Raw genomic sequence first — 23,373 nt, forward strand, 5'->3', positions numbered from 1 at the left:
AAATAATAAACAGAAATATGCACAGCAGAAGCTGCAGCTCACCCCCTGTATTAGTACGTCCAGGATACTATGCAACGCTCAATGCAACACATGGGCTACTTAAAAAGTAGTAGTATAGATAACGCCATACCACCCCAATATGACCGATAATTATAGACAGTATTTAGTAGCGGTCAACTATAGTACCGTGTCACCGAATAATTCCGAGAATATTACCGAAATGTACCTACCCTCACGATAATTCATCTCAGTGTAGCGAATTGTCCTGATATTTTCTGATCAATAATAAGACTGGAATAAAAATACCAGTCCGGAAATAATGTATGTAGCGAGGCAGACAGACAGACAGACAGACAGACAGACAGCACAATAAAGTAGGAAAGTTATCGCTATCTATAATCTGGATCTGGCAAAAGATAAAAGATACCTACCGAATCGGACCCTTGTTCGGAACGGGGCTGATTGCTTTGATTAGAGAGTGAGTTTCCCGATAAGATCCGATTCCTGCAAGGTTTCTTTCCCACGTCGTTTCTTCAAATCGGGCCGTATGAGTTAGATCACACCACACATGTCATTTATGTTACTGGGTATTATGAGAATTTAAGACATATGTATTGGAGATAATAGAATTAATCAATTAAGGACCTTAAGGCTGTTAGGGAGGTTTTTCCACTTTGGTTTCTTTTGATTTTTCATTACTCAGTGGGGGGGCTTTGTCCGTCCACTTTATTAGTCTCATTGTCCGGCTTTGGAGAAGGAAGATTTGGAGAAATTGGAGAAAACTAACACAGATTCTTTAGTTTCAATTATAAACTCAATTCAGTCTAGAATTGCTCAGAGTAATATTTGGAATGTTGTTCCCGTATAATAAAGTAGAGCTGCAAAGTCTACATGTTGTAAAATTGGGTTAAGAAGCATTAATAATGCTGCAAAACAAGCAGACGGGTCGAGGTAAGACTCCGCCAGATGTCTATCGGAAAGACTCCATCTAGACCACAAGTACTTCTTCTCAGTGGGTTAATAGGCCATCGATGGGATATCCGCAATAACCCGTGCCCTTTCCGCCTCTTCTTCTCCCTTCTTGGCTATTCTGTCTCTGGCCAAAAGTGGGCCATCTGCCGATCCAACCGATGAATGATCCATGGAATAGCAGTTGCCCCTCTGTAGCGGTTCCTGGCGTATAAATTATAAAGATTTGGGGTTGTCTCCTATCCCTTCACTTAGTTGCACCTGTCATACTCCAAAACCTAGACATACCTCTGCCCATTCAATCATTCACAATGGCTCAAGATTACAAGTTTGAAGGATGGATGGGTCTCGACAAGGACTCCGCCGACGGAAAGATGGTCTGGCAGGAGTTTGAGCCCAAGCCGTGGGAGGAAACCGATGTTGACATTAAGATCACTCACTGCGGTATCTGCGGTTCCGATTTGCACACTCTTCGCAGCGGCTGGGTAAGTCATCCATCACCATGTTTGATTTTGTAGAAAGTTGGAGAATTTAGATGCTAACCTCAGCAGAGACCTACCTTGTACCCCTGCTGCGTGGGCCACGAAATCGTCGGCATTGCCGTGCGTGTTGGGTCCAAGGCTGTCGGCGGCATCAAGGTCGGTGACCGCGTGGGTGTCGGCGCGCAGAGCGACTCCTGCCTTGGTCGTCTGGGAGACTGCCCCGAATGTGCGATGGGTGATGAGCAGTACTGCGCCCACAAGATCGTCGGTACCTACAACAATGTTCACCTGAATGGCGGCAAGTCTTACGGTGGATATGCTCTGTACAACCGCACCCCGTCTCACTTTGTTATTAAGATCCCCGACAGCATCCCTTCGGCGCAGGCCGCCCCTATGCTGTGTGGTGGTGTCACCCTATTCAGTCCCTTGAAGCACCACAACTGTGGTCCCGGCAAGCGCGTGGGTATCATTGGTGTTGGTGGATTGGGCCACTTCGGTGTGCTTTTGGCCAAGGCCATGGGTGCTGATAAGGTGGTTGCTATCTCCCGCAAGACTGGCAAGGCCAATGATGCGCTGGCTATGGGTGCCGATCTCTATGTTGCTACGGATGATGAGCCGGACTGGGCTACCAAGTATGCCCGGTCTCTGGATCTGATTGTCTGCACTGTTTCCTCGACCAAGGTATGTTTACCCCATTATACGCTTGAATTTGTGGGTTTCGGGTACTAATGGGGATATAGATGCCCATGACCGAGTACCTGGGCCTGCTTGCGACGGGCGGTGCCCTGGTCCAGGTCGGACTTCCTGATGACGGTGTTCTCCTGGCCCCTGTCGGCAAGCTGCAGCGTCGCCTGAAGGCCACCAGCTCCTTTATCGGCAGCCCCAACGAGATCCGTGAGATGTTCCAGCTTGTTGCTGAGAAGGGAGTCAAGGCCTGGATTGAAGAGATCCCGATGAAGGACGCCAATCAGGCCATTGTGGATATGCACGCGGGCAAGGCGCGGTACCGTTATGTGCTGGTGAATGAGCAGTGATATGATGATGGTGATGATTTACGATGTATGGAGTTGTTGGAGTTTAGTTGGAGAAGAGGACAGCGATGTTGCACAGAAATAGATAGAGATAGAGATAGAGACTAAAATGATACCATTTTCGTTGACCGAAACAGGCAGGTGGCGGGCACGTGGTTGCGAGGGGCGCCGCAGTCGGAGGCGCTAAACCCAAAGTGGATTTTTCCCCTCGGCCTTCGCCGCGGGGGATCTTTCCGAATTGCCTCTTTGACTCAGACATCTTTATCACTCTTTCTCCTTCTCTCCTTTGGTCCTTTACTTACCATTGCCTTCTTAATTTTTATTCACAATGTCGCCTACTCTCTCTCAAAGATTTCTGAGCACCCGGGGTGGCTCCTACGGCGTAAGTGATCTGATATCCCACGCCCTGATTATATCTTGTCGCCCTTAAATCCTATCCTCTTCCCAGCGGAGTCAATTGCTAACTGGCTATCTCCAACAATAGCTTTCCTTCGAGGAGGTCGTCCTGAAGGGTCTCGCCTCCGATGGTGGTCTCTTCATCCCCGAGGAGATCCCTACCCTCCCCGCCGGCTGGGAGTCGGAATGGCGCGATCTCAGCTTCGAGGAACTGGCCTTCCGTATCATGTCCCTCTACATCTCCGAGTCCGAGATCCCCAGTGAAGATCTGAAGGATATCATCAAGCGCTCCTATGCTACCTTCCGTCACCCTGAACGCACCCCCATCGTTGAACTCGACGCCAAGCGCAACCTCTACCTCCTCGAACTCTTCCACGGCCCGACCTTTGCCTTCAAGGATGTCGCCCTGCAAAAGTAGGTTTACTGGAAACTGCGCATGCATGTGAGAAAGGACACCTGGTGCTGACTTCGATCTCTATCAGTCTTGGAAACCTCTTCGAGTACTTCCTGGTGCGCAAGAACCAGGGCAAGGAGGGCAAGGACAGACACCACCTGACTGTTGTCGGTGCGACAAGTGGTGACACTGGCTCTGCTGCCATCTACGGCCTCCGTGGCAAGAAGGATGTCTCCGTCTTCATCCTGTTCCCCAAGGGCAAGGTTTCGCCCATCCAGCAGGCCCAAATGACCACCATCCTCGATGCCAACGTTCACAACCTCACCGTCGAGGGTACCTTCGATGACTGCCAGGACTTCGTCAAGGCCCTGTTCGCCGATCCCGACATGAACTCCACCCACAACCTCGCCGCCATCAACAGCATCAACTTCGCCCGTATCCTCGCCCAGATCACCTACTACTTCTACTCCTACCTCGCCCTAACCAAGACCCCCGGCTACAACAACAAGATGAGATTCGTCGTCCCCTCCGGCAACTTCGGCGACATCCTGGCCGGTTGGTTCGCCAAGCGCATGGGTCTCCCCGCGGAGAAGCTCGTCATTGCCACCAACGAGAACGATATTCTGGACCGTTTCTTCCGCACCGGCGGTACCTACAGCAAGAGCGACAGCAAGGGTGCCGGCGTCAAGGAGACCCACAGCCCTGCCATGGACATCCTGGTCAGCAGCAACTTCGAGCGTCTCCTCTGGTTCCTGGCCTACCAGACCAGCGAGGCCAGCACGGCCGACGAGCGTCGCAAGCAGGCTTGCGACAACGTCAGCAACTGGCTCAACCAGCTCAAGACCGAGGGTGGCTTCAGCGTGCCCCCTGCCCTTTTCCAGGCCGCCCAGGCCGAGTTCGAGAGCGAGCGCGTCAGCAACGACGAGACCATCGCTCAGATCCGCTCCACCTACCAGTCCTGCTTCCCGTCCAACCTGGGCCCTGGCAGCGCCAAGAGCTCCAAGACGGGCGGTTACATCCTGGACCCTCACTCCGCCATTGGTGTCGCCGCATCCCTGCGCTCCATCGAGCGTAACTCTGGCGTTAGCCACATCTCCTTGTCCACGGCCCACCCGGCCAAGTTCGCTAGCGCCGTCGACCTGGCCCTCCGCGGCCAAGACGGCTACGACTTCACTGAGGTCCTGCCCCAGGAGTTCATTGGCCTTGAGGACCGCGAAAGCCGCGTCACTGCCGTCGGCCCCGGTGCTGGCTGGGAGCAGGTGCGCGAGATTGTCAAGGCTGAGGTCGAGCAGGAGTTGGAGGGTAAGCGGTAGGCACTTAATCATATAACTTGCATATCACGATATTTTTCTCCTTCTGCAATGTCTGTTTGACCAAAAAAGCCAAGCTACGTCGATGATATCTCACGATCTTCATGTTTCTTCCTCCCTTTACTTATATCTTACATCCTGTGCATCTTTGGCTTCTCTTCCCATAGATCATATTATATCATACCATACAATTAAGATAGATTTTCAATCATGAGATGGTTATACTAGATCCTCCAGACATAGCAGAAATAAAGGTAGAAACAGATAGTAAAACTGATAGTATCACGGCAGTACAAAATGTCAACCGCTCGCCCCCTCCTAGTGAATGAGAGGTTCTACGTTGCGAATTACTTTCGACCTGTCCATTGGCTTAATTCCAAAAGCGAAGAAGGGTACGTAGGGACGTGAGGAGAAAATCACGACACATGACCATCCATCTAAGTGTCATTGACTACTCAACCGACGACTCATGCTACATACTGTTACTATTCCGAGCAACGTAACCTGCCGGGACCGATACGACATCAACCACATGACCCACTGAGCAATACGAACGACGACGTCTATCTAAATATATCTCGATCTTCTGTCCACAAGTACAAATTATGCATTATTATGTATTAGAGCATCATTATCTGACACAAAAGCCAAATACATGACTCCTCACCAAAAGCCCTTGGAAACATTCCAGACCAACGTAAGGATGGCTGGTATGCGTTAGGAACTTGACAAGCAAGGAGCCCAAAGGAGGAAATCACGGAACGAGATCAAGAAAATAATAGACAAACAGTAAAAGCCAAATTTTTCTAAATGGGACCGTACCGTACCGTAACACCGGAGATAATATGGGGTTATCTTAGTTAATGCGTGACATCGCGATCAAGTGTAGCTTGATCGTTAGATCACACATACCGGACTGAGCCAATTTAGAGGAGAGCCATGACACCCATGACGGCCGCCAGGAAGCCAGCCGCGGGCTGCATGTTGGAGGAGGCGGCGCCAGTGAAGGCTGGGGAGACACCCGTCGCGCCGGTGGTCTCGCCGGGGGTAACGGGAGAGACACCGGTGGTTTCTCCGGGAGTGACGGGGGAGACGCCAGTTGCGCCGGTGGTCTCGCCGGGTGTAACGGGAGAAACGCCGGTGGCAGCGGTCTCTTCAGGAGTGACGGGGGAGACGCCGGTCGCGCCGGTAGTCTCTTCGGGGCTAACTGGGGAGACACCAGTGGCAGTGGTCTCCTCGGGGCTGACGGGAGAAACGCCGGTGGCGGTCTCTTCAGGAGAGACGGGCGAGACACCAGTGGCAGCGGTTTCTTCAGGGGTGACGGGCGAGACACCAGTGGCAGTAGATTCTCCAGGAGCAGCCGAGGTGCCGGGCACAGCAGTCTCGCCGGGCACAGCAGTCTCGCCAGGCACAGCAGTCTCGCCAGGCACAGCAGTCTCTCCAGGCACAGCAGTCTCTCCAGGCACGGACGTCTCGCCGGAAGCACCAGGTACAACGCTGGAAGCACCGGGAACAGTGGTCTCACCAGGGACAACGCTCGTGGAGGCTCCAGGGACACTAGTCTCGCCGGGAACGCCACTGGTAGAAACTCCAGGGACGCTGGTCTCGCCAGGAACAGCACTTGTCGAAACACCAGGAACAGCAGGAACAGTGCTCTCGCCAGGAACAACGGGGACACTGGTCTCACCAGGAACAGCAGGCACACTGGTCTCACCAGGAACAGCAGGAACAGTGCTCTCGCCGGGAACAACGGGGACACTGGTCTCGCCAGGAACAATAGGAACAACAGGAACCGTGGTGTTCTGGAATGGCGGCTGAGTGGACTGAGTGGGAATAACGGTGCTATTCTGGATTGGTACAGGCGTATGGGTAGTAACGGTTGCAGGTGGGATCACCGTTGTGCCGTTAGTGGGAATGGGGCCGACAGTAGTTTCAGTAGTGACCGGCTTGATAGGAGCCGTTCCATGACTGGTGGTGGGCTGGATAGGAGCGGTACCATGACTGGTGGTCGGCTTGATAGGGGCCGTTCCATGACTGGTGGTCGGCTTGATAGGGGCCGTTCCATGACTAGTAGTCGGCTTGATAGGGGCCGTACCATGACTGGTGGTAGGCTTGATAGGAGCCGTACCATGACTGGTGGTAGGCTTAATAGGAGCAGTCCCATGGCTGGTGGTAGGCTTGGGCTGAGGCGCAGTACCAGTAGGAAACTGGATAGGAGGAGGGGGAGGCGGGGCCGTGCCAGTACCCACTGTACAAGAATTAGAGACGATCATAAGCAGTAAGGGATTCGGGCATTTCTTACCAGGGAAGTTGGGGCCGACGACGGTTTTGACATCAGGCTATCGAAGTTCATGTCAGCATGTGCAAGACAACCAGTGTCAGAATGATTTCCAGCATACCTCTCCACCGCGAGCAATGACTCCTGCCAGAGCTGGGCCAGCAAAGGCCAGTAATGCGACACCTCCCTTGACCATTTCGATTATCGATACTCAGACCGGTTAATGAAAGCGAACACCACAACACAACTTTTTAGGCGAAACGAGTGGAAATTGAAACAGCGAGTGACTCCCAGATGTAATACGAAAAGGAAACGGAAGCATGTCAAGGAAGCAGGGAGGCCTGCCCTTTAAATCTTTCATTGTTGAATCTTCCAACCGTTTCCGTGACCATAGCTCGTGCATGATGGCGATAATACCACAGTAGGATCCAATGAGAAACAGATCATGGCGCAATAGACGCTCGGTCCAGGAGAAAAAAGCTAGATTTGCTGCTCAACGCCAGGAGCTAGCAAGCTGCGTTGTAAGTTAAAGTTAGGCAAACCATGGATAGTGAAGGAACCGATGTAATGGGAGAGGGAGAGTCCTGCCTGGAGAAGTTGTTGGGAGTGTCGCATTCCGTCGTATCATGAACATCAAGGCCCACAATGCTCACATCAGGGTCTTCACGATGCAAACTTGGAGAGAATCCAATAGATGAAAGAACATAGTGGTGGCGTCATCACTCCAATAGAAAATTATTTTTGTGTATCACAGGAACTTCCTCGCACCGAAAGCTCTACGTAAAGCTGGTGAACACCACCTATAGGATGAAGGGTTAACGAGCGGCTGACTATGCTCCATTATCGCAGACAACTACCATGGCATTGACGGCATACGTCCTTAGCAATATTGAGTACTCAGCTGTCCCTCAAGCTGTAGGGTCCCATAGACTCCCAAAACATCCGCGGGCTTCGATGGGCTACCCCGGATGGTAGATACTCAATGGGTACTTCTGCAACGTTGCATTTCATGAATAAAATTCAGGGCGGTGGGGGAAACCCTGGGACTTCAGAGTAAAAGAAAACAAGGAAAATAAGAATCAAATCGAGCAGCTGGGGATGCCTCCACAGCATGTTGAGGCTGCTGTGGGTATCGACCGAGAGTAACTGGCAAGCATGGGGGATACCCTTTCGCTCACTTTGGGGGAGACCAGTTGTTACCACACAAGGATCCAACTGGATTGGCTCGAGTCAGGCTGAATCAGCTAAAACATCAATGAGTCAACAATATGGTGCAGCCGGATCAGGCTAAGAAGGCCAACTAGAGGATATAGATAGATTCAGTGTGTTGATGAGAGCCTTCAGGTTCCATAGGGCCCGAAGTTCATCCTCATGGGTCAGGGCAGTATACACGTCATCCACCTTTGATTACGAGAGAAATCCAATGGAACAGCGTCAGCAGATACCGCAAACGGCCAAAACTCTGCCAGGGTGTTCCTGATCACGCAGGGGTGGACCCAAAGATGATGAGGTTGTAGCAGGCAAAGAAGTGGTTGTCGTCGTTGAGGCCATACTTCGGTACCTTGCTGAGTAATCGCCGTTTGCGGATGTAACCACTCACGTGATATGTAGCTTCTTCCGCCCCAAAGCAGAAGATGAGGTAGGGCTTAGGGCTGCCGGGGAACACGCCGATCGCGTTGGGCAACGCGTCGCGACGCGTGGGTTTAATGAGTTGACGATAATGGATGTGGATTGAAGCGCTCATGCAACTCACCACAGCTTAGCACTACGTCAACATTGGGAATGCCTCACTCAGTATCTTCGCAGGACTCATCTGCTGATCGCAAGGATGATGAACTTATGCCTGACGCTCCTCCTACGGAGACAGCATCGGCAAACCAGGAGGACAATGCAGCCGCAGGAGTGAAACTTGAAGACCTATTCAACGATGATGACGATGATGAATACCCAGCCTCTAGTGCACCAGAGACGCAAAATGGTGCTTCATCTGCTCCGGAGTAAGTATACATGCTGCCATATCTCGTGAGATAGAGCATTTATCTAACTGAGATTAAACAGACCTGCTGCTGCTCCGGGGCCCCAGGTTGATACCGATACAATGCTTGCGTTCTATCAACGCCTCTTTCCTTTTCGCTATCTTTTCCAATGGTTGAACCATGGCATTGTCCCATCCCCAGACTTCGGAAACCGTGAATTCGCCCTTACCCTCCAAAACGATGCCTACCTGCGGTACCAGTCATATGCAACTGCGGATCTGTAAGTTCAAGAGTCCTCTATTGTCTTTTTTCAAGATCCTAACGTTTCCATATCATAGGTTCCGTAAAGATATCCTGAAGATGAACCCCTCTCGGTTTGAAATTGGGCCTGTCTACAACACGAACCCTCGCGACAGGAAGACGCTCCGAGGTGGCCAGATGAAGCCGATCGCCAAAGAATTGGTATTCGATATCGATCTTACCGATTACGATGACATCAGATCCTGTTGTGAAAAGGCAAACATTTGTAGCAAGTGCTGGGCCTTTGTCACTATGGCAATGAAAGTCGTCGACACAGCGCTACGCGAAGATTTTGGTTTCGAGCACATATTATGGGTCTATTCTGGACGTCGTGGTGCCCACGCCTGGGTTTGCGACCCCCGTGCGCGCAGCCTTCCAGATGATAGGAGAAGAGCCATCGCGGGCTACCTAGATGTCATCCGAGGAGGAAATTCGAGCGGAAAGCGGGTCAACCTCAAGCGGCCTCTGCATCCCCACATGTCTCGCAGTCTGGAGATACTAAAACCATACTTCGCTCAAACTACGCTGGTGGACCAGGAAACCTTCTCCAGCTCCGAGCAGACGCAACGTATTCTTTCGTTGTTGCCCGATAAGGGATTGAATGAATCCTTACGGAAACGATGGGAGTCATCACCGGATCGCAGCAGTGCCAATAAATGGGCGGATATCGACGCCTTGGCCAAGACAGGCAAGAGCAGCACTCTCAACCCTACTACACTGCGAGACGCCAAGCAAGACATTGTTCTCGAGTACACATATCCGCGCCTGGATTCCGAGGTCAGCAAAAAGATGATTCACTTGCTCAAGAGTCCATTTGTCATTCACCCCGGCACTGGTCGCGTGTGTGTTCCGATAGACGCCCGAAAGGCGGAACAGTTTGACCCTCTCTCGGTGCCTACAGTTACGGAGCTACTTGCGGAGATTGATGCATGGGATGCGGAGCATCCGAGCAATAATGCAGGTCCGGAAGTGGCAGAGGGCGAAGGCAGTGTACCCGAATCTGATGCTAGGGGAAGTCGCCGACTGCAAGACTATGAAAAGACGAGTCTGAAGCCGTACGTCGACTACTTCCGCTCATTCATTGCCGGGCTTCTGAAAGAAGAGCGGACGGGCAAACGGGAAAGGGCCGACGATGCAACTGAGGTCAAGACCGAAAGCATGGAGTTCTAGACATTCCCTGCCAGTTCTATGTTGCGTGTTTGGCTTTAATCGTTGAATCGGATTAGCATGTCGGATATGATACATTCATTTATGGGGAACGGGATTGGCGTCATCGTGCATTGCAAAGGCTGGACACGCTGGAGTTTACTTTTATTTTTCTAGGTCACTGCAACCTTATTCATCATTCTACGTAAATAATCAGTTTTTTTTCTGCCATATCCTCAGAACTGTTCCTCGGCTCATAGTCCTGACTGTCACCCTAAGCTTCTTCAATTGGAATGCGGAGCTCCGACGGGAAACCTCATTTCAGCCTCAACCCCGCGCCGACGATGCTCTCTACTACTTAAATGAGAGGCCCTGGCTCGATCATAAGCTTCAATCATCATGCCAGGCAAACATGGCAACAGACAACACCACTACAAACCCACTAGATGAGCGGTTCAAGACCCTCGTCCAGGAAACATTGGACTACTGGCACGTCCCAGGCATTTCAATCGCAGTAGTCGATGGAGACAACACCTGGGCCAAGGCAGGTGTCTCATACATCCCCAACGATCAAGACAATATACAAGAATAAATTATTAACCGATAAACACAGGGCTATGGCATCGCAGCCTTCCCCGCTGAGCCCGTAACTCCCTCGACACTCTTCTACGCCGGAAGCACCACCAAAGCCTTCACCGCAGCCCTGATGGCCACCATCGTTGAAGACAACGACACCTACCCCCAAGTACACTGGGACACGCCCATCAGCCAGCTCATCCGCGACGACTTCGTGCTACACGACGAGCACGCAACCGAACACACCACCATCGAGGATGCCTTATCCCATCGCTCAGGCCTCCCCCGTCACGATCAAGCCTACGGCAACCGTCTCACCCGCGATGAAGCCGTACGAACAATAGTGCGCCAGCTGCGCCATCTCCCATTAACCGCCCCTCCGCGCACAAAGCTCCAATACTGCAACCTCATGTACGTCGTCGTCTCTCACGTTATCGAGACCCTCACCGGCGGAGAATGGCTAGGCAACACCCTAGCCCGCACTATCTGGCATTCCCTCGGCATGAATTCTACCTACTTTAACCTCGACGACGCCAAAGCATCCCCTCACCACCTGGCCCGGGGATACTACCATACCCCTAGCGACAGCGACAATGACAACAACAACTACCACGAAGTCCCCTGGATGCCACTAGACGAAATCTCAGGCGCCGGGAGCATCATCAGCAACGTCCTGGACTACGCCAAATGGGCGCGCGCACTACTCTACCAAACCGAGCCCCTATCGCCAGCCGTATACAAAGCGATCTTCGAACCGCGGACCCTACTACCATCGGAGGAGCCGTTCACGGGCCCGCGCGCATACGCTCTGGGCTGGTACACGGGCGTGTACCAAGGCGTGCAGTTCTTCGAGCACACGGGAGGCATGAATGCGTTTGGGGCGGAGGTAATCATGTTCCCGAGTTTGAAATATGCGGTTGTCATGTTGGCGAACACAGCTGGGACGTCGAATTACGCGCAGAAGGCGTTGGCGTTTCGGTTGGTGGATGAGAAGCTTGGTGTACCGGTTGAGAGGCGTTTTGATTGGAATGCGAAGTATGTTTTGAAGCAGAACCCCACTCATGATGTTTGCAATGCTAACGGTTTTCTTTCTAGGAATATGGCACACATAGAAGAAGAGAGGAAGAAAGCCTTTGATGCTATTCATAAGGCTCCCGCGCATGTGATACCGCATTCGTTGGAGCTAGGGGAATATGTGGGTACGTATGTGCACCCGGGCTATCAGACTGTTGAGATTTATCTTGATCAGTCGAAAAATATATTGCGCGCTGACCGGGATCGTACGACCTGGCCGGAGTATCTGAACTTTAAGCATGTAAATGGGGAGCATTTTCTCGCTATCTCGGAGCATGTTGGGGACTTGGGGGCTTTCTTTCCTGATGTGTATGCGGCGGAATTTCGCATCGGAGAGAAAGGGAAGCCGTCCGCGCTTGGGGTGGCGTGGGAGAAGACTATGAAGGAGAAGATTTGGTTTACGCGGTTGGATTAATTGTTTGGAGCGATTTATGTCTGTCTCGGTTTAGAGAGGGGGAGTATCAATCATTTCAACAGTGGTACCTTGCGAGGTTCAACTGAGCATCTACTATTAATATACATGAGCACACTGCAGAGAACAGTGGCAGAATTATTGAAACATGATTTCGATATTTTCATGACGGATTGTCATAACCGTATTAATTTTTAGAGAACATCATCCACGCTTAAGCGGAGACGAAGTTCTTGACGTCTGTGGATAGGGTTAGCCAAGTATCATACATAGGGATCTATAGGATGTCACGTACTCTCGAGCCAGCGAACGTACTCCTTCTGCTCCTTGACCTGGATGTAGTCGGGGATCATGTTGGCAAGCTCGGCGTTGATGCCCCTCTCGTCGAGGTAGCGCTCGAGGAAGGTCTGCAGGTCCTCATCGAGGTTCTCGAAGGGAGGACCAGCGTACATGCTCTGTCTGGTCCAGTCCTTCTCGGCAGTCTGGGCGTGGGCCAGGTCGGACTTGTTGAAGTAGGAGACCTCTTCGATCTGGAACAGGCCGTCCTGAGCAACAGTCTGGATCAGGAGGGCGCCGTTGCTGGGCTTCTCAACGGTGATGTTGACACGGGCAGGGAAGCTAGGCTCAAGGTCGCGGTCCAACTCATCGCCTTCGCGGTCAGCAGGAGCGACGCGGTCCTCAGCGTGCTGAGAGACGTTGCCAGAGCGGCCCTGGTTGACGGGCTGGTGGCCACCGAAGTCCATCTCATCGAGAGCAGCATCATCGAAGTCCTCCTGCTCACTGAGGTTCTGAAGGTCGGCGACGGTGAAGGTGAGGCGGATCCTAATGATTGAGCGAACCGTAAGAAGGAATGTCACAGAAGAGGGGGGAAAGCTCAGTAACATGGGTTCTTACTCTTCGTTGCCGAACTTCTTCGTCAGGACAACCTCCTGCTCACCAGGGACGTCCTTGACCTGTTCACCAGTATATTAGCTTTGATCGACGGCTTAATGGATATACAGCGAAGAGCGTACCTCCCAAGAGTTGTTCTGAAGAACATACTGGATGTTCTGAACGGAGGACTCGAGGTCCTCAAGGCCAGAAGCCTTCTCGTGCTTCAGTTCGTCCTCAAGCTTGGCGACGAGCTCAACATCGCCTACAATCATCCAAAGGCCCATGTTAGCATGATTCTTCCGTAGATCCGCAATTGACAATTAACAACAGGGTTCTGTCCCATTCTGCCAGAAGAAAAGTAAAGCACAAAGATTCATTCAATCGCTGTTCTCTGGAGATTTTCCTACACAAGCAAGTAACTCATATATTCTTACCTTCGGCAGGGGACTGCTTGAAAGCGCGGGACGTCGAGAAAGCAGCATAGGAAGGTCTCGTAATCTGCTTCAGAGAAGACTGGAAGGCATTCTTGGGGACCGCGGACACCGGCCGGGAGATGGCGGAGCGGGAGACAGCGACAGAGCGCGAGATGGTGCGAGGCACGGAGCGAGCGAGAGTGCGGAGGGACATCATCTTGAAGGATTGAGGATGAAAATGGAAAGTGGCAGGAGAAGAGGAAGAAATGGACGGATGATGAAGGATCGGAAAAGAAGACAAGCTGATGATGGATGATGTTACCGCCCGCCAAGACTGGAGCTCTGCAATGAACTGCCAGACCAATCACCGGTCGCAATGCGGGACTCATGCCATCCATCGCATTTCGACATCATGAAGTTACAACTAGTAGTCATGGTTTGTATAATACTGTGATGAGAAGCGTTCTAATTACCCTCAAAGCTTTAATGGACATTATACAGCTACAAAAAAAAATTCAACAGGTTTTGTAAAATTCTATGTGCAATCGTAACGCCGTTATGCCATCCATCTCCGCGCATACTGCGAATCTTCGATCTCCCAAACTGAATGCAGAATTAAAACTAGAACTTTTGACGTCTCATGACATGCCCTTCGGTGGGAATACTGAAGGTTGTTTTGCTCCATCCTTAGTGATGCGAATGAACTTCATCGTGCTCAGTCCGGACCAGTCTCCGTTCCACGAGGCGAGGGCTTTGAGAACACTCTCATCGCTAAAGTCGGGCATCCAAAATCCCGTCTTAAACTCGCGATTCTCAACGTCTGTTCGCTGCAACAATGCTTCTTCGCGCTTGCTGGGGGGTCTGCCTTTCCGTCTCTCGCTCTGTAGTTGTTCGATCTCGGGCACGCTGCGGTTGATGTACCTATAGTTGACGATGGTGAGTATATGCGATTTTCGCGATTGACGAAGAGTGTGGCGCACCTGACAACAATGTCCTTCATTTCATCCTCTGACATCGGAGCTTGGTTTTCTGGGACACTCTCGTGGAAATAGGCGATCCGTTCCACTAAACAGGAGAAACATTAGTTATCGCAACATCGAAGCACAAAATCCCAACGAAAACTGCCGTACCATATGTCTGTCTGGCCCGCGACATATTGGCGGAGACACGAGCGACTCGATCTTCTCTGGCATTGGCTCGGCGCAGTCTTCTGGCATCTCTGCTAAACTCGTGGAGAGCCTCAACAGCGCCTCTCTTCTTAGCAATATGCTTGGTAACTTTCTGGAATGTCTTCGGCATGGTGGGCAACTGGTTTTATCGGATTCTTGGCTCCTTCCACAACGAATGAAGAGAACTCTTTGATCCGACAGTCAAAAGTCGAATTTCATCTTTTGCGGAGGATTTCTTTTTTCTCCGGCAGAATCTCAAGGCGGTGATATGAGGTGGCGGCACCGCTTCGACAAGACCAATCAGGAGAGCGGATGGATGGGGCCTCCCCATCGCGTTCCTTGCGCGTCAGAGGGACCAGGGAGGTAACATTCCAATCTTGTTGTCTGGGTCATCCTCATTTCGCGACTGTTTAGGTGCTAGTTAGGCTTGGTGCATGCTACTGAGCACTGATGTCCTCTAATTCCCATGTCCGTCGTCAAAATTGACCTCTAAGCACCAACAGACACCAGTTGATGTCTGTTTCGGCGGTGCTACTTCCCTGAACGAGGAGTATTTGGTCTTACAAGGACGCTGACAATGGGCATTAAAGGTATGCTTCTTATTGCCCTTGACTCGCGAAGTACTGCATTTGCTTACACACAATATAGGGCTTCATGGCCTGCTCAAATCGATCCAAAAACCATGTCACCTGAAAAAGTTTAGTGGGCAGACCCTGGGTATAGATGCATATGGATGGCTACATCGAGGCACTGTCGCCTGCGCGGTGGACTTGGTTTTGGAAAGGCCTACTAGGAAGTACGTTCATAGCTAACAGAGCTGTATGTCACCTTCCCTTTCTCACAGGATCGCAGACACATCGACTTCGTCTTGAATCGAGTCCGCATGCTCCTCTACTTCGGAGTAACTCCATATCTTGTATTCGACGGCGATGAGCTGCCAAGCAAGGCTGGAACCGAAGTGGAGCGTCAGAAGAGACGGCAGGACAGCAAAGCCCTCGGTTTGGAACTCCAGCGAAAAGGGCGGATTGCAGAGGCATACCAGGAACTGCAGAAGGCCGTTGACGTGACGCCCTTGATGGCGCGGGAATTAATAGAGGAACTGAAGAAGATAGACGTCCAGTACGTCGTGGCTCCGTACGAGGCAGATGCGCAACTGGCCTATCTGGAACAGCAAGGCATTATTGCTGGTATCATTTCAGAGGATTCTGATCTGCTCGTCTTTGGTGCAAAGCGGTTGTTATCCAAGCTCGACCAACATGGCGACTGTATTGAGATCAACCGTGCTGACTTTTCGGCCTGCCGAGAGGTCAGTCTGATCGGGTGGACAGACGCCGATTTTCGACGGATGTGCATTCTCAGTGGCTGCGATTATCTCCCCAACATTGCACGCTTAGGGTTGAAGACAGCCTACCGAAGCATTCGGAAGTACAAGAACGTAGAGCGGGCCTTGCGGATGCTTCAATTTGACGGTCAATACCACGTACCCTCTGATTACCTGGACAACTTCAAACAGGCGGAGCTTACGTTCCTCTATCAGAGGGTATTTTGTCCGAAAGCTGGGAAACTGGTCACCCTCACACCTCCTGAGGCTGATGTCAAGTTGGAAGAACTCACGTTTATCGGTGATGACGTGGAACCTGACATTGCGGTCGGAGTTGCTCGTGGCGATCTGGACCCGACGACAAAGGAACGTCTTGTACTAAAGCCATCGCTCGCAGCTAAGCCGGCCGATAAGAGGCTGACCAACACGATAAGCCGTCGACAGACCCTGGGCTCGTCTGCTGAACTCAAGCCAAACAAGCCGATCAATTCCTTCTTCACCCCCAAGCGCGTTCCCCTGGCAGAGTTGGACCCGAATAGTCTCAGCCCCTCTCCCAGCCAACAACGGCTGCTACAACGCCATGCGAACAGCTCTTGGGATAGTGTTCCTGCGCCATCACGGCCAGCACTCATGCGATCTGCGTCATCAGTCGGGTCGTCAAACCGGGCTTCTAGCCCTTTGATTAGAAGTGTGGAGCGTAATGCCTTCCTGGCACATGCCTCCAGAACATCGAATTTGCAGCCCGCTAAGCGGCAGCGACTATGTTCTGATGCAGAGGAAGCTAACCTTCCAAATCCGCCGGATTCCCGCAGCAGATTCTTCTCCGGTAGTGTCAACGATGCTAGCCCAAGCGCACAGAAGGCTACTCGCACAAAGAAGGCACGCAAGTCTACCTTGGACGTGTTCTCAGATGACTCTGCAGAAGACCTCATGACCCAGCTGCCAGACCCGAGCCAGGCGACTGAAACTCCCAGTCGTGCTATTTCATCCTCCATCGATGACAGTTCCATTCAAACACCTGCTGCAGCTACTTCTGAGCTCGGTGCTCCTGAACCCTCTGAGGAAGACCGCAAAGAGCAAACTCAAGAGCAGAATTTATCCCTTGCTGAACAAGCTTCGGAGAAGAGATCGGATGATGTTGGCGACGGCTATAGACCAAACCTTTTGCCTGTCGCAAACTCTCCCACGCTTTCAAAATACGTCTTTGAGGCCGGAACTTCTGGTGTGGGTAATCAAAATGATGAGCTTGGTGGTAAGGGTCATCGGTCAAGTTCCTTGAATGAGCACAAGGCGACTACCGGAGTGCGGCACGGCTTGTTGGGAACACCTCCCAGACGTCAGCGGACGACGCCATTGCAACGGCTAGGCCAAAGCGCCTTGGCTCGGTCTCGATCACTCAATTGTGTTTCGCCTTCCCTTGCAGCATTTAGAGCCTCCAAATCACTGGCAAAGAGCCCTGCAGTTCCAAAGCTTGATCACAAGCCTGTGCGAAGTTTGGCAACCCCCAGTCAAGGCAGTGAAGACATGATAATTCCGGATAGCGAAGATGAAGAATCCGAGGGCGAGACCCGAGCCCCAGTGGGACTTGCCCCGTTTGATGTGCGACGATTCTCGTTCATGGGTAAATAAAATTTTGGGTTCTCGAAGTGCAGTTACATCTTAGACTTTGGCATTATTTGGAAGTATCTTACATGCGTGGAACCGGACCTACACTCGCTCTTCCTCGATGTGAAAGCCCTCTCTGGATTTCATTTCATGGCCTTCACCTTGCACCACTTGATTTTCCTATACATATAGCATCGACTCTTATATGCGCTCGCCAGGGCCCTGTTTTGAAGACACAGGCTTGGACACCTGATCCCGTTATGGGTCCTTACAGGTTTTGATTATACTTGGCCATGCCGGAAAGATTGGTAGGCCTTCCGTGACAGGGCGTTTGATGAATATCCTCTAGCCTTCCAACGCTCTACACATACCACATCCAGTAGATGAATTATAATAATTAGATACCTCTCAAATGAAGCATTTTACTACTGTGGCCGTGGACCTGAACCAGTAGATATACACAAGTAGTCATTGTAGGGTCCTCTCTGGAAGCACCTTGATTCTGGGCATGTATTCGATATTCAAGTGGTCCCAATATATAAGTATCTTTGAGATGTTACAAGTACGAAATGTTGTCTGGCAGCACCTAGCTTGATGAAATGAGAGGCTTGATGGAGAACGACAGAGTAACGCAGTTGCGACTAGTCGTGCAAGGGCTCGGTTCTCTATGCAGCGCGGCATCTAAAAACAGGTATTATCGTTCAACATGATTCAGTATCAGTAGCATTATAAAAATATAACTGCTAGCAGTACCAATAAGCAACTACTGGCGCTCCACTTTCATGGGTATAAAAAAGAACCCTTAGTCGATGAATAGTACTAAGATGCTTTAATATATATATCCAGTACCGTATGACGCTGAAAAGTGAGTAACGAGGCAGCTACTGCGAGGGTTGTGAAGATAAGAATGCGACTAGAATTAGCTCTAAAATAGCATCTGCAGTGCCAGCTGTGGGCGGATATATTTAGAAGATGATCCAAAAGTTAAGCAAGGTACCGATGGAGCAGCAGGTACTATTGAAATTGATTCTTGATTTCCGAATTGGAGGCTGGACCGATCAGGTGCCGATAAGCCAGTGGGGCTGATCTGATCCGGCTAGCGTTATCGGTGGACACGATCAACCTGCCCGATCTGGACAAGCGCCAGTAACGGATAAGAATACAGCAGGCGGTGAGGAATGGTTACCGGGGAACGGGAGGCGGGCCAACGCGGTAAACAAAAGACCAGTGGCCCAGCCTCCCCCATTGGGCCACTTCCGCCCGTCACTTAGTTGTATACGCCCTTCCCAGCCTCCTCGATTATCACCACCATCATCGCCATCGCCATCCACCCTGCCGCTGCGCGATTCGAGGTTTTCGGAGGATTCGTTTAGCTACGAGCCATTTCTCCCTCTCCCTCTCCCCTTCACTCTCTTGCCCTTCCCCATCTTCCCCCCTCCCATATTCCACTTGCCTCTTTTCGGCATACTGCAACCCATCTATCTCAACCCACAAGACCGATTCGTTACTTTTTCTCTGCATACTGACTGCCCTTAGATCTGTCAGGGTCCAACGTGGGACAAAGGAGTGAGTCGTCCATTCTTTCGATCTCCCGCATTGACACATTCCCAATACTCCATCGCCCACGAGATCCGTCACATTCCATTCCAACCATATCGGTGCCTCCCTCACCAAGCGCGTGCTCCGCCTTACGACCCTATCGACAGTCGACTCGGGGCCCTGTCCCTACCACAACAGCTATACCGCTCGTCGTCGGGTGGTGTCCGACAGAGTGAGCCGCACCGGACATTTAATACTCCTTCTCGGAGTCCCGAGAAGCGAGTTGGACTGGACAAAAAGAGGAATCAGAAGAACATATCGCCCTAGATGCCGGGACTAACAGCGAAACTACCCCGTATGTCTACATTACGTGCCTCCATGTTGGATATTTCTCTAGCGATACTGACTGTCGATATCTAGGGGTTCTGCAACTGGTCGGGTACCACCATGTGTTGATGATTATCATCGCGGTGGCAATCATCCTACTATGTGAGCAGTCATTTCCCGACTCTCCCAACAATGCGACTAACTCTGTTCCAGCGTTACTATTAGCAGGATGCTCCTCGTCCTCCCCGCAGATCCCCGACATCTTCCTGATCTCCATGTACTATGAGCGCTACAAACCAACTTTCAACCTCGCTCAGGTAGATCCGGGGGTAGTGACAGCAACAGCAAATATTGTGGGAGGAGCCGAGATGGAAGTCCGTGTGGGTTATTTTGGCATCTGTGTACAGCCAGACGCCGGATCCTACATTTGCAACTCGAATGCGACAGCATTGGCGGAGATTGTCACAGTCGACCAAGATCCGTTGAACCTGATTTGGGTAGCATCGACGTTCAAAGATGCAGTCGTCTTCCCATATCTTCTGTACGTTCATACCCTCCACGCTCAAGAACGCATTTTGACTAACGGTTATAATATAGAATTCTTGCCGTCATTCTCGCTTTCTTCTGCTTCGTCATCCTCGCCACCTTCCCTGGATGGCATGACGAGCTAGACCCCAGCGGTTCCGAGATCGAAGCCAGGCCAATTCCGTCGCGGCCTGTATCCCAAGCAGCACTAGCCTTGACTTTTGTAGCCTCGGTCTTTGTCCTTGTGTCCGTACTATGGCAGCACACCGCATCCGTAGCCGCCAGCACGATAGTTCAGGATCTGGGCAACGGAAGTGTCAAGAGTGGCGTGGGTACATCTGCTATGGTTCTCGGCTGGTTTGGATTTGGACTTCTGGTGGTTGTGACGATAGGACTGCTAGTGATGATTCTGAGCGTCAAACTGATCCAGCAGTTGACGGACTAGCACGATCTCTTTTCGCTGTTTTTCTTTCTTGTTCTGATGCTGCATTATATCTGCTTGGATTGGTTTTGGTTTCTTTCCCCCGGACATATTACACCCCGATTCCCCTTCCCCAACGACACGACACGAATACACACGACCAACCCAGCAAAACGAATAATCACGACCCACACCTACACCCACCCTTCCAACTCGAAACGATTGAATTTTGTTATGGATCTTTTTACGGCACATGGATTACGGATATGGATTGCTATGGACTACAATGGATATGGAAATACGGGATTCATGAAGAAATGCATAATGAGCATCATTGTCATCACCATCACCATGATAACATATTTGAGACCGTCTGTTTTTAAGTGTCTCGCCCGGATGAACAAAGATTATATTCACTACATGTTGAAAACCAAATGATTGATTGAATCACTGCCAAATATTCCCTGTTGTCCTTTCTTTTATGTACATTCTGTCGGTTTGGCTTGAATTGTGTTTATGTTATGGACGGTTCTCGTTGTTATGGTTAGTATTGATGATTGAGCATGTATAAAAGATGATATGGTTCCTGCGATTGGTTGCATGATTGGTTTTAAGTTTCTTAGTCTAGATGTAAGTAACTGCAAATGCAAATGCAATGCACAATACACAAATATTACAACATGCACAAATTACAACACGCACAGAACATTTCAGGTATCCACAGGGTATTATATACTAAACGAGATACTTTTATACAACGCGCTGTATGGAAAACCATCAAATCATAATCATGACGAGCAAACAAAACAACCCCACCCCTCAAATATCATGTCTCGCATACCTACTCGCCATCCTCAACCTCCTCCCAAACTTCAACAACACAAACGGAAACGGCACAAAAAGCACACACAAACACCCGAGCAAAGTACACGCCCACCCGACTCCCAGATTATGAAACATAGCGGTAGCAAACAACGGAAACCCCGCGCCGAACGACGACCTCAAGAAATCATTTCCCGCCAGCACCGATGCCGCATACTTCGGATACGCATGCGCCTGGTAACAAAAAATGCAGTTGAAAATAAGACACCCACCGACCGCGAATAACATCGATGCAATGATCGGCACAATCCAATGCACGGAAGCGAATTGGCCCGTCCAGCCGAACCAGAAGAGAGAGATGGGGAGAGCGAAGCATCCGACGCAGGCTGGGGGCAGCTGTCTTTCTGGTGTGATGTTCCAGTTCTCGTCAAAGTGTTTGGCTTGATATTTCCATTTCCACCAGAAGTAGCAGGGGATGGTGATGGCGCAGGTGGAGATCAGGATGCCGAGGAAGGCGAGGCCGCTTTGGCCGGTGTTGAAGCCGTGGATTTCGCTGAAGATTATGGGGAAGGCTTCGAACCAGATGTAGAGGATGCCGTAGATTAGGGCGATGTAGAGGTTCATTATTAGAACGATGGGTTCGAAGAAGCAGAGTTCGAAGGGGCGGACGAGGGCTTCGAAGATTATGTCCTGTGTGAGGGGGGTGATGTTAGTGAGGGGGGCCCTGATTGTAGGGATTTGAGGAGGGAAGGGGGGGAGAGCTTACCATCTTCCTCATGTTGGCGACCTCGATCTCGGCTTCGCAGCGGTAGTTGGAGTTGCCGGTGATCTGGCGGACACGACGAGCTCGCCGGTAGAGGATGTTGGGTGCAAATGTCTCCGGGAGGAAGAAGAATAGGAGAACCAAAGCAAAGCCGGAGACCCAGAGGAGCTGCCATATGGTCCATTTCCATCCTTCTGCTTGTGCTGCGAATCCGCCTACCAGGGGTCCTAGGACTGGTGCAGAGATGGCGAATGCTCCCCATATGATGATCATGTAGTCGCGCATCTTAGGATTCCAGATATCACCCATCGATGCGGCGCCAGTGGCGAGAGCTGGGGATCCAATGAAGCCGGTAAGGAATCGAAAGGCCAGAAGCATTCCGAAGTTTGTGGCGTAGATGACGGCAAATTGGAAGAAGACGAAGACGAACAGTGTAAGGACGTAGGTAGGGCTTCGACCGACTGGAGGGAGTTCCGATAGGGGAGACCAGACCATTGGGCCTGTTATGCCATTAGTTGTTATCAGACTAATGTTTCGGGTGGTGGATATAGCAGATGCTGCTAGCACATACCCAAGCCATATCCCAACACGAACAGGGTCAGTCCCAACGTGGCAGCCACACTGCTCACTCCGAACTGCTCACTGACGCCGGGGATGCCAGGGGTGTATATCGCCGAGCCGATGTAGATAGCGAAAGTCAGAAGCCAGATCAAGCTGCTAACAAACAGCTTCTTGAATGTGCTCCAGTTCTGCGGGTTCTATATGCCTGTCAGCACGAAATCAAGCTATCGGATGCAGGCGGAGACAGTGCATATGATTTATACGTACCTCAGGATCATCCGGCCCGCTCCAATCTATGACAAGTGATGCATTGGAATTTGGATGCGCTCCTTCTGCCCCGTCATGCCTAGCTGTTGACGCGGTTGATAGGCGGCGTGATGCTCTGGACGCCTGCGAAAGAACAGTATAGAGACCGAGGTTTTCGTGATCGCTTTCAGAGGCTGCTGCTTCTTCATCTTTGACCTGTTTCTCTGTCTTCAGGTACTCGGTCCACATGCCCGTATCATTCTCTTCGGGATAACGTAGCCATCGCTTCCTGCTGAAGATGCGTACTAGCTTCCCAAATGCTGAGTCTCGAATAGTTTCCATGATGTGGGAGGGCTAGTCGATCTCGGGGGCCCAAGGGAAAAACAAATACACAGATTTTATATCACCACGATACATCAGCGGAGACATAGTTACTTTATAAGA

General features: G+C 51.1%; 10 protein-coding genes across 10 annotated transcripts; 7 read left to right on the top strand and 3 right to left on the bottom strand.

Annotated features, from left to right (window-relative positions):
• The first annotated feature begins 833 nt into the window (after window positions 1-833).
• On the top strand, window positions 834-1,527 carry BO85DRAFT_452620 (uncharacterized protein). The gene has a single exon (XM_025660864.1). It carries the CDS (start codon window positions 1,281-1,283, stop codon window positions 1,485-1,487), a length of 207 nt encoding a protein of 68 aa, XP_025512181.1. The 5' UTR covers window positions 834-1,280; the 3' UTR covers window positions 1,488-1,527.
• Window positions 1,528-1,645: 118 nt separating this feature from the next.
• BO85DRAFT_452621 (NAD(P)-binding protein) lies at window positions 1,646-2,609 on the top strand. The gene is made up of 2 exons (XM_025660865.1): window positions 1,646-2,132; window positions 2,192-2,609. Exons 1-2 carry the CDS (start codon window positions 1,683-1,685, stop codon window positions 2,483-2,485), a joined length of 744 nt encoding a protein of 247 aa, XP_025512182.1. The 5' UTR covers window positions 1,646-1,682; the 3' UTR covers window positions 2,486-2,609.
• A 138-nt stretch (window positions 2,610-2,747) lies between these two features.
• Window positions 2,748-4,808, top strand: BO85DRAFT_428187 (threonine synthase THR4). Its single transcript, XM_025658198.1, has 3 exons — window positions 2,748-2,864; window positions 2,967-3,292; window positions 3,361-4,808. Exons 1-3 carry the CDS (start codon window positions 2,811-2,813, stop codon window positions 4,583-4,585), a joined length of 1,605 nt encoding a protein of 534 aa, XP_025512183.1. The 5' UTR covers window positions 2,748-2,810; the 3' UTR covers window positions 4,586-4,808.
• A 3,777-nt stretch (window positions 4,809-8,585) lies between these two features.
• Window positions 8,586-10,796, top strand: BO85DRAFT_480643 (DNA primase subunit PRI1). Its single transcript, XM_025663021.1, has 3 exons — window positions 8,586-8,857; window positions 8,919-9,116; window positions 9,175-10,796. Exons 1-3 carry the CDS (start codon window positions 8,643-8,645, stop codon window positions 10,304-10,306), a joined length of 1,545 nt encoding a protein of 514 aa, XP_025512184.1. The 5' UTR covers window positions 8,586-8,642; the 3' UTR covers window positions 10,307-10,796.
• BO85DRAFT_462457 (penicillin-binding protein) lies at window positions 10,695-12,347 on the top strand (the record flags this gene model as incomplete). The annotated part of the gene is made up of 3 exons (XM_025661851.1): window positions 10,695-10,832; window positions 10,896-11,893; window positions 11,954-12,347. 3 exons carry the CDS (start codon window positions 10,695-10,697, stop codon window positions 12,345-12,347), a joined length of 1,530 nt encoding a protein of 509 aa, XP_025512185.1.
• BO85DRAFT_452625 (MAM33 family protein) lies at window positions 12,311-13,917 on the bottom strand. Its single transcript, XM_025660866.1, has 5 exons — window positions 13,652-13,917; window positions 13,358-13,479; window positions 13,239-13,297; window positions 12,640-13,166; window positions 12,311-12,584 (listed from the first exon to the last, which is right to left on the bottom strand). Exons 1-5 carry the CDS (start codon window positions 13,845-13,847, stop codon window positions 12,559-12,561), a joined length of 930 nt encoding a protein of 309 aa, XP_025512186.1. The 5' UTR covers window positions 13,848-13,917; the 3' UTR covers window positions 12,311-12,558.
• Window positions 13,918-14,146: 229 nt separating this feature from the next.
• BO85DRAFT_404577 (translation machinery-associated protein 16) lies at window positions 14,147-15,017 on the bottom strand. Its single transcript, XM_025657277.1, has 3 exons — window positions 14,761-15,017; window positions 14,611-14,695; window positions 14,147-14,551 (listed from the first exon to the last, which is right to left on the bottom strand). Exons 1-3 carry the CDS (start codon window positions 14,927-14,929, stop codon window positions 14,269-14,271), a joined length of 537 nt encoding a protein of 178 aa, XP_025512187.1. The 5' UTR covers window positions 14,930-15,017; the 3' UTR covers window positions 14,147-14,268.
• A 131-nt stretch (window positions 15,018-15,148) lies between these two features.
• Window positions 15,149-18,158, top strand: BO85DRAFT_471460 (putative exonuclease). The gene is made up of 3 exons (XM_025662475.1): window positions 15,149-15,389; window positions 15,448-15,595; window positions 15,652-18,158. The coding sequence occupies exons 1-3, from the start codon at window positions 15,377-15,379 to the stop codon at window positions 17,747-17,749; spliced, it is 2,259 nt and encodes a 752-aa protein (XP_025512188.1). The 5' UTR covers window positions 15,149-15,376; the 3' UTR covers window positions 17,750-18,158.
• Window positions 18,159-19,591: 1,433 nt separating this feature from the next.
• Window positions 19,592-20,561, top strand: BO85DRAFT_379493 (Fig1 domain-containing protein; the record flags this gene model as incomplete). Its single annotated transcript, XM_025656342.1, has 4 exons — window positions 19,592-19,619; window positions 19,685-19,753; window positions 19,805-20,132; window positions 20,189-20,561. The coding sequence occupies 4 exons, from the start codon at window positions 19,592-19,594 to the stop codon at window positions 20,559-20,561; spliced, it is 798 nt and encodes a 265-aa protein (XP_025512189.1).
• Window positions 20,562-21,378: 817 nt separating this feature from the next.
• Window positions 21,379-23,354, bottom strand: BO85DRAFT_428206 (MFS transporter; the record flags this gene model as incomplete). The annotated part of the gene is made up of 5 exons (XM_025658199.1): window positions 22,951-23,354; window positions 22,694-22,880; window positions 22,126-22,622; window positions 21,467-22,049; window positions 21,379-21,407 (listed from the first exon to the last, which is right to left on the bottom strand). Exons 1-5 carry the CDS (start codon window positions 23,269-23,271, stop codon window positions 21,379-21,381), a joined length of 1,617 nt encoding a protein of 538 aa, XP_025512190.1. The 5' UTR covers window positions 23,272-23,354.
• Between the last annotated feature and the right edge of the window lie 19 nt (window positions 23,355-23,373).

The sequence above is a fragment of the Aspergillus piperis genome (assembly GCF_003184755.1).
Source record: "Aspergillus piperis CBS 112811 unplaced genomic scaffold BO85scaffold_20, whole genome shotgun sequence".
In the NCBI taxonomy this organism is placed as follows: domain Eukaryota; kingdom Fungi; phylum Ascomycota; class Eurotiomycetes; order Eurotiales; family Aspergillaceae; genus Aspergillus; species Aspergillus piperis.